The 12,176-nt window shown below is 40.9% G+C and overlaps 2 protein-coding genes across 2 annotated transcripts in view; one reads left to right on the top strand and one right to left on the bottom strand.

Annotated features, from left to right (window-relative positions):
* The first annotated feature begins 1,662 nt into the window (after positions 1 to 1,662).
* On the top strand, positions 1,663 to 5,712 carry ggcta (gamma-glutamylcyclotransferase a). Its single transcript, XM_005728394.2, has 4 exons — positions 1,663 to 1,889; positions 3,677 to 3,822; positions 3,924 to 4,056; positions 5,101 to 5,712. Exons 1-4 carry the CDS (start codon positions 1,770 to 1,772, stop codon positions 5,254 to 5,256), a joined length of 555 nt encoding a protein of 184 aa, XP_005728451.1. The 5' UTR covers positions 1,663 to 1,769; the 3' UTR covers positions 5,257 to 5,712.
* Positions 5,709 to 12,176, bottom strand: part of adnp2b (ADNP homeobox 2b) — a 12,335-nt gene continuing 5,867 nt past the window's right edge. The window contains exons 3-4 of the mRNA XM_005728395.1: positions 9,879 to 9,983; positions 5,709 to 9,759 (exon numbers count right to left, since the gene is read on the bottom strand). Of these exons, the coding sequence (XP_005728452.1) occupies positions 6,964 to 9,759; positions 9,879 to 9,983 (2,901 nt within the window). The 3' untranslated portion in view covers positions 5,709 to 6,963. The remainder of the gene's footprint in view (positions 9,760 to 9,878; positions 9,984 to 12,176) is intronic.

Raw genomic sequence — 12,176 nt, 5'->3', positions numbered from 1 at the left:
TTTACTAACAAAACACCATATTTCTGTCATTATTTTAAGGATGTGGAAATGTACATACAATCAATATCAGACTCCACCAACAAAAAGGCTTTCAAAACAATATATGTATGTGAATTTTTGCGTGTATTCTTATAATTGTTACCTTTTTCTTTTACTCTTGGCTTTTTGTGTTCATTTTCTGTTGTTTTGTATACTTCATCTGTTCTGTGGAGGTCACGTGCTTCCGGCTACTGTGGAGGTCACGTGTATCCGGTTACTGTGGAGCTCCACAGTGGCTGCAGCCAGATGCTCTTGACACTCCTTAAACCAGGTGTTTCTGTCTGGATTTGATAATAGTTGAGCCAATTATAATCTGCAAATAAATAACAAAGAATTTCAAAACATTACTAAGGCTATCCCTCAAAACATTCTATGTACAGCATATAATCTTTTTCAAAACCCTGACTATAGATCCCCTGACCTCTCTGAACTCTTGGTAAATGGGGATAACATTACAGCTAACAGTCTAAAAACCTCCCAAATTAGGGAATTATTTACTAATGTTTTTTTCCCTTATAGATCCAATCCAAATCCATCTCACATCTGTTCTCCGGTGATCAAAAGAAAGAGATCAGAAAAAATTACCTAAAACTTCCCATTCCTCCCAAAGCTAAGGAGGTCCAATACAAAATCCCTTCTGGTATTTACCCTTCCAAAGAATTTCTCAGATGTCGCTTTGCTATTGATAATAATTCTTGCTCTTTTTGTGATGGGGATATTGAATCAACAGAACATTTATTTTATAATTGTAAATTCTGTAAAGCCCTGTGGAACGATGTGCACTACTGGCTCTTTCCAAAGATTCCAAACTTACTTGAATTTTCTAAAAATGATATTATCTTTGGTTCTCTAAGAAAAGAAAAGAAGCTTGAAAATGTTCTAAATGTAATAATTATTATGGGCAAATTCTTCATTCACAAATGTCGTTTTCTGAAAACAAAGCCATCCTTTTTTACTTTTCACAAAGAACTCTGCCTCTTCCTCTCATCTGTTAAATTTATGGACAACAAGCTCTGGTTCTGAATCATGTGATTATTGAACTAGATCTGCTAGAAAACCCCTAAGGTATAACGTTTTTTGTTTTTTTGTTTATTTGTTTTTTTTGTTTTTATTCTGTTTTTATTTATTTATTTATTTGTTGTTTTTTGTACTTCCTGTTCATTATCTATCTTCTATATGTTGGAATTCAGCCTGTTCTAATAATATTTCGTGTTGGGAAAATAGAATTTTTGTAGAGATTGCCATAATTGTTGTACATTTCTGTGAAAATAAATAAATAAATTTGATAATAGTTGACCTTTGACCCATTTCAGGATAAACCGGTTTTCCAGACACCTAATTGTACGTAAGAGGTTACACAAACATGGCGATGTCCTATTAATAAAATAATTAATGCAATTAATTAACATTAAATATAGTGGCGTGGTTATTTGTGTCTGAGAGGGTTACTTGAACCGGAAGTAATAAAACGACTCTAAAATATAAATAATATATAATAATGTAATAATGCATTCATAATATAACATAAGCATATAGAGTTTATGTATGAGATTGTTAAACTTGGAATGAGATTAAATTTAAAATATATATTACGTAATTACGTATTCTGCGCGCTCTGCGCGAGTCCACCGGGCAAGCAGGTGCAACCGACACCTCCGGCACACCAACATTGGTTGCAAGAAGCATAGAGGTTCCTCGTGCCCGTTTGGTCTCGAGCCACACGAAGTAAGATGGAGATGTCGGGAGCCGCTGGTTTCTTCCTGTATTTCGCCTTCGGAAGCAACTTATTGAAAGAAAGGCTACAGCTGGCTAACCCGTCGGCGACATTTTATAAGACCGGTCGCCTGAAGGTGTGTACAATAAAAACAGCTTTATTATTATTGTATTTAGTCTTTATTATTGCTTCTGTAAACCACCTATTGGCAATGATGTGCTATCGAGTTTGTGACATTTAGATATTATTAGAGATTCGGGGACCATGAAACGGCTTGTTTGGTTGCATTAAATATAAACATATTTTTTAGCTTGGTTGTGCGGTGTGTTAAATTGTTAACGTATTAATCTCTGTCTTAACTGTTCTAGTGGTTAATACGAACACCTCCAAGTTCACAGTGTAGTGATTTTGACATCACCTTCGTTCCCTGGCAACGTGAACACAGCTGGACCTCGGGTATTTTAGCCAGAGGTGTCGTCCAAAAAGTGATTTGTGCGTCTATAACCTGTCCAAAATGTTTCACGAATGATATCAAGTCAGTATTAGGTAGAAGGTACAATCAGGTGTTTTTCCAGTGTGAGGTTAATATAGCCTTAATTTATCAATTTAATCTGTCTTTTTTACATTATTTTTTAAAGAGATATGGACACAAGGGAATCGGAAATTGCAATAATTGTAGTATATGTGTGTATAAAAAAGAACTAGATTGATTATAATGTAGGACGCAGAGTAGGTACAATAATGCTGAGTCATAAGGGCATTTATCAACATAAGCAAAAATATTACATGTAATAAAGACAAAGAAACATTGGAAATCACTTTTTGGCTCAGCAATAATAAAAAGTAGAAAAAATTAATAAACTGAAGCTTAACTTGGAAAACTAACTAAATAATAATAAGTAATAATACAGAAAGCATAGTGGAAAATATCCCTAGTTTGAGTAGTTTGTAGTTTGGTAAAAATCTATATTCACACCTTGCCCGATGAGACTTCGGATGTCAACAAGACTGTGAGCCAACTGCTTTGAAAAAGTTGTTTTTATTCTGTTTCTCCAGCACATGCCCTTCATATGCTGGAGGACTAAAACTGACACTGAAACTAATTAAAAAAAAAAAAAAACTAAACTGAATAAAAATTCAAATTAATTAGAAAATTCAAAACTATAGGAAATTGATGAGCTCATAATAAAATCAAAAACTATATACTTTAGCTGTAAACAGTAGCAGTCCTTCTTCCTTTTTGTTTATATGGAAAATTAAACAGTACAGTTATCGTAAATCATACCAAAATTTTAAATGTGGTTTATATAATTGATTTGACTGGTTGCCGATGAAGCTGAGTTCATCTGAGAGTTGCACCTCCCCTGTTTGTGTCAGATCATTAGCTAGCAAAAACAAATTTAAACATTAACCACGTTTGTACCAAGAGGGAGATATTTACTAGTTATTTTCAACCCTCCTTTGTCAACGAGTGGTTTAAATGACGATTTATTATTTCTCAAAAGTCTTGAAGGAATGAAGGATATGGAAAACAACTGAGTCAGCCCCCTCCTGCATTAGCATCTTAGATTGGCCAAATAAAGGTTGCTGCTCTACCTCCTCCTCTGATGTGCCAGCTGTAATAACAGGACTCGGGTGTACTGCAGTTTGACTCTGGTATAACAGCAAAACAAGCTCACGGGGGAGGGGGGGGGGGGGGGCACTGCTGAAATCACAAACAACACCCTTCTTACATTATAACAGTAAAACAAAGAGACTTGGTTGAAATGCTGTTACTTTGTATCCAGCTGCAGATAATGTTAAAGGTAAGAAAAGTGTTTCCCACTCAGATGAAGAGCATTAGAAGTAGCAAATCTCCACATAATGACTGGGCATTGTTCTGTGTGTGTGTGTGTGTGTGTGTGTGTGTGTGTGTATGTATAGGACTACAAACTGAACTTTGGCCTGTGGAAAGAACACATAGACAATGCTTGGCACGGTGGCGTGGCAACCATTGAGTCGTATCCAGGCGCAGAAGTGTGGGGGGTCATCTGGACTTTGAACAACGAACACCTCTCAAGCCTTGATGAGTGAGAGCCACACATGAACACGCAGCTATTGGTCCATTTCTGAGTTAATTTGTGTACTTTTAACCAACTGTTTTGTTTTTTAAATTTTTGTTCTTCTTTAGCCAGGAAGCAGTGAAGGCTGGTGTATACTCTCCACTGGAGGTCTCAGTGGAGACTGATAACGGGACCGTGCTCTGCAGGACGTATCAGATGAACAACTTCCACGCCTGTCCTCCCTCGCCACAATACAAACAGGTGCAAGGAAAACACCCTGATTCTTAGAGTATGCAATGCAATAAGATACACTCACCCACCACTTTATTAGGTACACCTTACTAGCGCCAGGTTGGACCATCCTTTTTTTCTTCAGAGCTGCTTTAATTATTCATAGCACAGATTCAACAAGGTGCTGGAAACATTCATCAGAGATTTTACTCTATATTGACAGGACAGCATCACACAGTTGCTGCACATTTGTCAGCTGCACATCCAAAAGGTGCATTACTGGACTGAGATCTGGTGACTGTGGATGTCATTTGAGTGGACATGATTTGAGCTTTGTGACGTGGTGTCTTATCCTACTGGAAGCTGCCATCAGAAGATGGCTGCAGTGTGGTTATAAAGGCGACATACTCAGGCAGCAATACGCAGGTAGGCTGTAGCATTACACAATGCTCAGTAGAGGCCAAAGTGTGCAAAGAAAATAGCCCCCACTCCCTTAGTACCAGCGTGAACTGTTGAAACAAGGCTGGATGGATCCATGCTTTCATGTTGTTTACATTAATTTTTCATCCTACCATCTGAACACTGCAGCAGAACTCCAGACTGATCAGACCAAGCCACAGTTTTCCCAGCCTTCTGTTGTTCAACTCATTAAGTTTAATTTTCCTCATTCTCCTCTGACCTCTACAAGATATTTTCACACAGAGAGTCTCAATTTCTTCTTTTGCAGAATATGCTCTGTAAACTCTAGAGATGCTTGTGTGGGAAAATCGCAGATCAGCAGACCATCTGTCACCAACACGACACGTTCAGAGTCACTTAAATCACCTATATTTCCTGTTCTGATCTTCAACCATGTCTACATCTGTAAAAGCACAGAGTTGCTTCCATGAGATTGGTGGGCGATTAGAGATTTGCACTAACTAGCAGCTGAACATGTGTACCTAATAAAGTGGCCAGGGAGTGTTACTGTACATTGCAACACAAATCTCTTTTTTTTTTTAAAAAACAAAAAACAAAACGTAATATTTAACATAATATCTGCTCATGTATGCATCACGCTGTGTCTCACGTAAGGTGGTGTGTCTGGGCGCGGAGCAGCACGGACTCCCCGTAGAGTACAAGAAGAGCCTGGAGGCCGTTCAAACCAACAACTACAGCGGCCCCTCGATCCTGGACCAAATCCCAACGATCACGAACCTGAGATTAAACAGTTCAAATTCAGGTTCCTGAACTTGGAAATGAAAGTCAGCAGAAATACACCAGAATGAGATATAAAGCAGCTAATTGGTGGAGGAACTGTGGTGAGGAAGTTATCGCTTTTTTGTTTTCTTTTTTTGCAGATTATGGACCTTTTAACCTCAAACATGATTATAAATGATTACCATTATATAACAAGATTGAGACTGAGATATAATTAACAGGACAGGGAAAAATGTTTTTTGTTTCACAAATAACTCTCTCATGTTATGAAAGTGGCACCACTGTGTGGACAGAACTTAATAATGCATGCAATTTAATAACGAGACGTTTGGCTGAGCCCAGCACAAACCACGTCTTAATCACCGCTGAGCAAATAGATTGTGTTGAAAAATGTGTTTCATTTCAAAAACTAAAAATATGCAGCGCAGACACTTGTTACCACAGTGTTCCTCTGGGGTATATTAAACACTGATGACACACCCTTAAGACTCTAAACTTGTCCGCCTTTTATTACACATAATGCACTGCCTGTATTATGACTTTAAACCAGTTTGTTCACTGTGAAAAAAGGAAAAGAAAGAGGGGCCTGCAGTTTGTAATTACACACAGGGGGGAAAAAAGGAAAATAAAAACATACCTTGGGATGCTTTAACACAGCTTAATTAAAAATTACATTTTTATTACAAAATGAAAATAAAAATGGACCATTCGTGTAAAAGGAAACCATGTTATTTTGTTTACACCACAGTGGCTTTGGACAGTGTATTTATTTTAACGCCTCCCAATATTTCAATATATTTATACTCTTGGACTTATAGAAAATACAAGTATATAGAAAACAAAACAGAAAACCGATGCGGGGAACACCCAATAACACGTTCTAGGTTCTGCTGAATCTCCCGAACAATTTCCTCAAATCTGAGGAAATGCGCAGACTTCACAATGGCACAAATTATAATCTAATCTGAAAGTAAAACAAAGGCTCATGCGGGGAACATGGCCAACAGCAAGTTCAGAACTCAAAACACTTATACATTCTTTAAAAGATTAACTTCCACACTGGGAGATGAGCATTCATCTCAGTAGGTCCACATGAGCTGGTGAGCTGGGCGAGAAAAAAAATTGAAAAAAAAAAAAAGATAGTAATCTCCTTAAACTGTATAAATGTTGAGGGACAAGTGGAGTGAGTAATCTTAAAAGATCCAGTGGCAGAAATCGAAAGGCAAAGGTGAGAACCGGTTAAAACAAACAAACAAACAAACAAACATGGAAAGGGAAAACTTGGTTTGATCAGCTTGTTTGTGTTGCGGTGTGCACCAAATACAAATGAACAAAAATAATGATTGCAAAAAGCAGCAAAAAGAGGCAGAAGCACTTAAGTCGAAACCATTGTGGAAAGAGATATCGTATCTAGCTAAATGCAATGTATCAGACAATACACTTGGACCTGCTTTCCCACAAGGCTTTGCATTTCTGTGGAAAAATATGGACCACTGACGATGTACTGAAGTCAAACGAAGCACTAATAATGAAGGCTACATTAATAAACCACCCTCTGTTACAGGTAAGCTTCTATGTAAGATTATACATCATCCATTTACAATGCTTGATCAACCTCTCAGATGACTGTTAACACAAACGTGGTCATTATTAATGAGCTTATTTTCTTCTTTTAAATGCATTATTTTATTTTTATTTTTGCACTTTTTCAGGTTCCACTTTCACGCACTTCTGAGCTCATTCCATCTGCTCCCCACCTGTGACTTTTTCATTTCCACTTTCGTCCATCGGTTCTGGTGCGTCTTCGCCGCTTTCCATCTCCTCTGTCGTGTCAGCTGCTGATTCGGCAGGCTGCTGCTCCGGGATGACCAGGTTGTGCTTGAGTTTGCTCAGTTCGGCCATGTTGAAGCCGAGGAGGATGCCTGCAGTGTTCCTCTTGAGACTCTTCATGCACTTGCTGCGTTTCTTGCTGAAGAGCGCCGCCAGCTCCGCCTTGGTAAGAGACAGCCTCTTGCACAGCTCTTCGGTCTCTGCTTTGGTCGCGTACGGGTTCACGTTGAAGTATTTGGATATGAAGTCTCTACGCTCCTCGCTGCAGCGGCGCTCCGTTGGGGTGGGCTCCAGCAGCAGCTTGACCGCCGTGTCGCTCTGAACTTCGGGCTCTGGCGGAGGCAACAACTTCTCCTGCTCTCGCTTCTTGCGCATGGCTGCCCTGTGTTCTCGCTCTCGTTTGTTGGCCTCGAGGACCTCCCGCCACGCAGCTTCCAGTCTCCTCTTCGACTGCAGCTCTGCTTCGGTTTCCGGAGGCTCTGTGGGGCGCACGATAGGAATCAAGCGAGCTGGAGCAACCCGAGCTGGAGCCACGCGAGCTGGAGTCACGCGAGCTGGAGTCACGCGAACTGGAGTCACGCGAGCTGGAGTCAATGTCTGTTTCATAGTCAGCCCTTGTGGTACTTGAAGGAAGTAGAGACCGGAAGCCTGATTGACCTGCTGAGCTGGTTTTGGTGGCGGCTGGGGTGCTGCAGCAGGTGTGGGTGGTTGTTGTGGCTTGGGTGAACAACGACATCGCTGAATGTGGAGCATCACAGCCTGCTGGGTGACCTTTCCTGTGTACACGCCGTTGCAGTATATGCACTTGAAAGCCTCCGTCTTGAGAATAGCGTGGATAGTGGGTGCTACAAAGTGCTTCTGTTTCAGGTGCTGCAAGTAGTCTGACTCCTGCTGAAACTTTTCATCACAAAAGGGACAGTAGGAGCTGTTGACTTTGACGGGTACGGAGCAGATTTCCGGGTGGTTGCTGGGCTGCAACTTAAAGAAAATCAGATCTAGGGAACTTGTGACCAAGGCAAGCTTGACCTCTGCGTCACCAAGGATCTCTCTTGGCGCAGAGGTGTGAACGTCAAAATAAGGGAACAGGATCCCTCCAGCACCCTTTGAGTAGACTCTGTACTTCTGCCTCAGGAAATCACAGTATGCCTTGCTTGTAGGATTGTGCTGCTTTACATGTTCGATGAGCTGTTTGATTGAGAAGAACAAGGCTGAGCAGTACAAGCAATTCAAGCCATGCAGCAGGTGCTGGAAGACGCTCTTTTCTGATAGTAGAATTTTGCAGGTTAGACATTTCACAGTTTTGTCAGGCATTTTTTTCAGGAATGCAGCTCGCGCAGCTACACTTTCTGACTTGGACGAGGAAGATTTTGTCTGGTGGGCGACCTCGGTGTGCATGTCAAAGACATTGGAAGGGAAGAGTTCATTGCAGAGGGGACAGGTTATCCATTTCTTAGTTTGTGGCGTGGAATTTATTTGTTCAACTGACTTGAGGGCAGTACTTGTGCTGTGAGAGACTGGCACTGCTACTTGCAGGGGAGCAAAAGTGTACGTGGGCATTCCGTTCACCTTGTTGCCAGTCGGGATCAGGTGACTCAGCAGAGACTGTGAAGTCAACATAGTACCTTGTAGGCCGATTTGGTTTGTTGCTAAACTGTGTGTAACTGCAGCAGGCTTGGGTACAGTCCCAGGTCCAGCTGCTACGTTCGCCTGTAGTCCCGACTGAAGGAGGATCTGCTGCGCTTGTGGGGTCTGTTGTGCAGGAGCTGAAGGAGGCGCTGAAGCGGGAGTTAAGGTCACTGGCGCCTGTTTTAGAGCAAGATTCGAAACTGTGGGAAGGTGGACCATAGGCGGTCCTTGGGGCAAAGCACTTCGGAGGGCTATCGTGGCACCGGGCTGAAGCAAACCTTTAGCCTCAGCACTAGCTAGCTGCACTAGCGCTGAGGCCTGAGGTGGCAGGAAAGCTTGGTTTGTTCCAGGGCCACAGATCAGAGTGGTACTGTTTGCAGTCCCTTGTACTTGCTGTAATGTCACTACAGTCCCAGCAGGTTGGCCGTTACTTGGCAAGACCAAAGATTTACTATTGAGCATTTGAGGTTGCTGTGGTTTGGGAGCAATACTTGGGAATGTCACAAACACACCATTCCCATTAGGAGTCGGTTTAACAATGTAGTTCTTATTCTCATAAATCAGAACCTGCACTTGTGTGCTTACTGTATAATGTGATGGCTCGATGAGCATGTGATGCAACATTTGGTCTAGAGTTCCAGTGTTCACCTTGCACATCTTGCAGCAATACACTTTGACAGATGAATTCCCCTGAAGGTGCAACCTGTAACCGATGTACTGCTCTGCCAAACTCTCCATGTGCTTCAGAATAATGTGCTTCTTCATTGCAAAGATAGAAGATGTGGGAAACGCACATCTTCGACACTGATACCTCTCGTTTCCACGATGGGTGGGTAAAGATGTTTCCCTCTGCAGCGGTATCTGGGTGTTTGACACAGGGAGTTTGGCGTGGAAGAACAGCATGTGCTTCTTCACAACCTTGGGGTGGCCGATGAAGACGCACTGTGAGCAGGGTGTCAGCGCACAGAAGGACTGGACGTAACCGTGGCAGCGGGAGACATGGCTCCTGAAGTTGTAGATGTTTTGTGAAGAGTACTTGCACAGGCTGCAGCACAGAGATCGAGACCGATACGGCCACTGAGGACGGAGAAAAGACAATGAAAGCGTAAGAGGAGACCAAAAAAAAGTGCTTTTAAAGAATCCACAGCATGAGAAAAATTTTTTTTTTTTTTTTTTTTTTTAAATATCAGGTTTACCTTCTTTTGCATTCTGCTGTAGTATCCTTCCGCAAAATCCATCCACTCAGTTTCCTGAAAAGCATCATCTTCATCCGAGTTTTTCTCAGAGTTTTCATTTATTTCCTGCACAGAACACACATATTTCAAATAAAAGTAAAAACACTGTGTGAAACTCCAACTTATCAACTTCCATTTACAGCTGTGTTTAGCGAAGGTTAATTCAGTCTAATGCACTTATGCCAATTCATTATTACCCTGCTCACTTACCCAACACCACAGACATCTCTTGACAGTTATCAGGCCACATCACATCACCCAACCCCACCTGTTGCCATGACAACAACAGAATAACCTAGATATGGTGTCCCCAACCACCAACCCTTCACTTCAGCCTGCATCTCATGTAAAACAAAGTAATACAGACTTTAAAGAAATTTAACTGTATCTATTTAAAAAATAAATAAATAAATAAATAAAAATAAAGCAGACAGAACACAGCTATGACAGATTGTAAGCCTCATGTTCTACACATCTTCCTCCCAGCAACAAAGACAATCTTTACAGTCACTCGAGGTTTAAGGTGATAAAGATCATTGTCACAAACTGAGCATCTGAAGTGGGAAATGTAGGTTCAGGGCCTCTCACTGAGAGGGTTTTGGCCTTCCCTCCAGAGGAAAACCACAAGAACGGTCATATAAATATTTTTTCAACTGACTTTTTAAATTTTTTTTAAAGCAGGCTTTTATTACTTAAATATTTTACTCATCAAATTGCTAAAAAACACCAAAATTAACGGATTTGGTTTTAAGGTTAAAACTCAAACTCTTTTTCCTCATCTACAAGCAGACCAATCATGCTCATTTGCATCCTCAAAGACCTTTTTTACAAAGTTTGTTCTCGAGTTCAAGCGAATCCTTTCAAGTCATTTTAGAGGCAGTTCCCTCAAGACATGTCTGAGGTATCGTGTTCACAAGAATAGGACCGATGGGCAGACGGAAACCTGAAAACATGACACCTCCAGCCAGGCCACTGCCACCAGCTGCAGCAGTTTCTGAGGCCTAAAAACTCTTTAAGAGCTTCTCTGTCCTAAAGCAGCAGTCATTACTTTTTAATAGTTAAAACCTAATTTATAGAATTACACCAGGAACCAAAAATTATATCCGAGTTTGTGTCAGAAATATACGGTGGCTCTGAGGTGCCAAACACACTGCAACTTAAAAAAAACAAAAAACAAAAAACCCCAAAAACCCAGCAAATAGAAAAAACGCTGCAAAAGAACACAAAACATAACAGAAGTGTTTCTGTGGAGCCAAAAAAGAAAAAATAAAGATGGGAAAGCTGCAGACTTGGCAAGCTAACAGTAAACAGCTAATAGCTTCTTTTTCTTCCTCCTAGCATTATTCCCGCTCTGCGAGGTCCGCTTTTCTGCAAAGCCACCTCCATCTTCTTCACATAGTCTTTAATTCGGTCCATCCATCACCTTTTTGGTCTGCCCATTGGTCGCCGAGTCTTAGTGCTGTTCTTGTCAACAAGTTTTTGTCACTTCTGACCACGCGCCCATACCATCGCAGTCGCGCTCCTTGCTCTTCTCCGTGATTGGTGCGATGCCCAGCCGCTTTCGGATGTTAATGTTCATGAGGTGGTCTCACCATGTCACGCCCAGGCACCACCAGTAAACGGCTAATAGCAAACATGATTATATGAATCATCCAATTAAAACACACATTACCTGCACCTTTTCACTTCCGTAGATGCTCTGTCAAAGTAAAGCACTTCTTTTGTGTTTTTTGAGATTTTGTTTTATCTAATCCCGTTCTATTTTTTGTGCTTTTGCAGTTTTGTTTTTTTTATAAAGTTGCAGTGCATTGCATCGTCAGAGCAGAGACAAGCAGAGCTACTGAGCTACAAGTGATTCCTTGTGTCAAGGGAGCAGCTGAAGCTAGTTTTGTAAACTGTTACTGCAATAATGAATGCAATTAATAGTTAATACAGTATCTTGATTTTTAACTGTCTAGCCTAGTCAGTGAAAAATGCCCAACTTGTTTAGTATTTAACAAAGCATCATACAGTCTCCCTGTGAGTGCTACTCTTATGTAAACGTGAGATCATGATGATTGGATCCATTTGCACTTTACAGTAGAGCAGGGCGATATGGCCAAAAATATTTATCACGATATATATTTGAAAATTTGCGATAACGATATAATTGATGCGAGACAAAATACAACTCCACAACATTACTAGCGCAAAAAGACAACCTTCCATTTATTTTCACTTAAACAAGAAGCTGGTTTTTATGTACATTAAAGCTTTATA

The sequence above is a fragment of the Pundamilia nyererei genome, unplaced genomic scaffold, assembly GCF_000239375.1.
Source record: "Pundamilia nyererei isolate P.nyererei 1_Seehausen unplaced genomic scaffold, PunNye1.0 scaffold00028, whole genome shotgun sequence".
Taxonomy (NCBI): domain Eukaryota; kingdom Metazoa; phylum Chordata; class Actinopteri; order Cichliformes; family Cichlidae; genus Pundamilia; species Pundamilia nyererei.
This window is presented reverse-complemented; position numbering and strand designations above follow the sequence as displayed.

What these genes read in the sequence shown, in the direction of transcription:
- ggcta (XM_005728394.2), top strand. Translation starts at nt 1,770, where the DNA reads ATGGAGATGTCGGGAGCCGCTGGTTTCTTCCTGTATTTCGCCTTCGGA. An exon ending in ATAAGACCGGTCGCCTGAAG is followed by an intron (nt 1,890 to 3,676) that starts GTGTGTACAATA and finishes GTGTATGTATAG; the next exon opens with GACTACAAACTGAACTTTGG. An exon ending in CCTCGCCACAATACAAACAG is followed by an intron (nt 4,057 to 5,100) that starts GTGCAAGGAAAA and finishes GTCTCACGTAAG; the next exon opens with GTGGTGTGTCTGGGCGCGGA.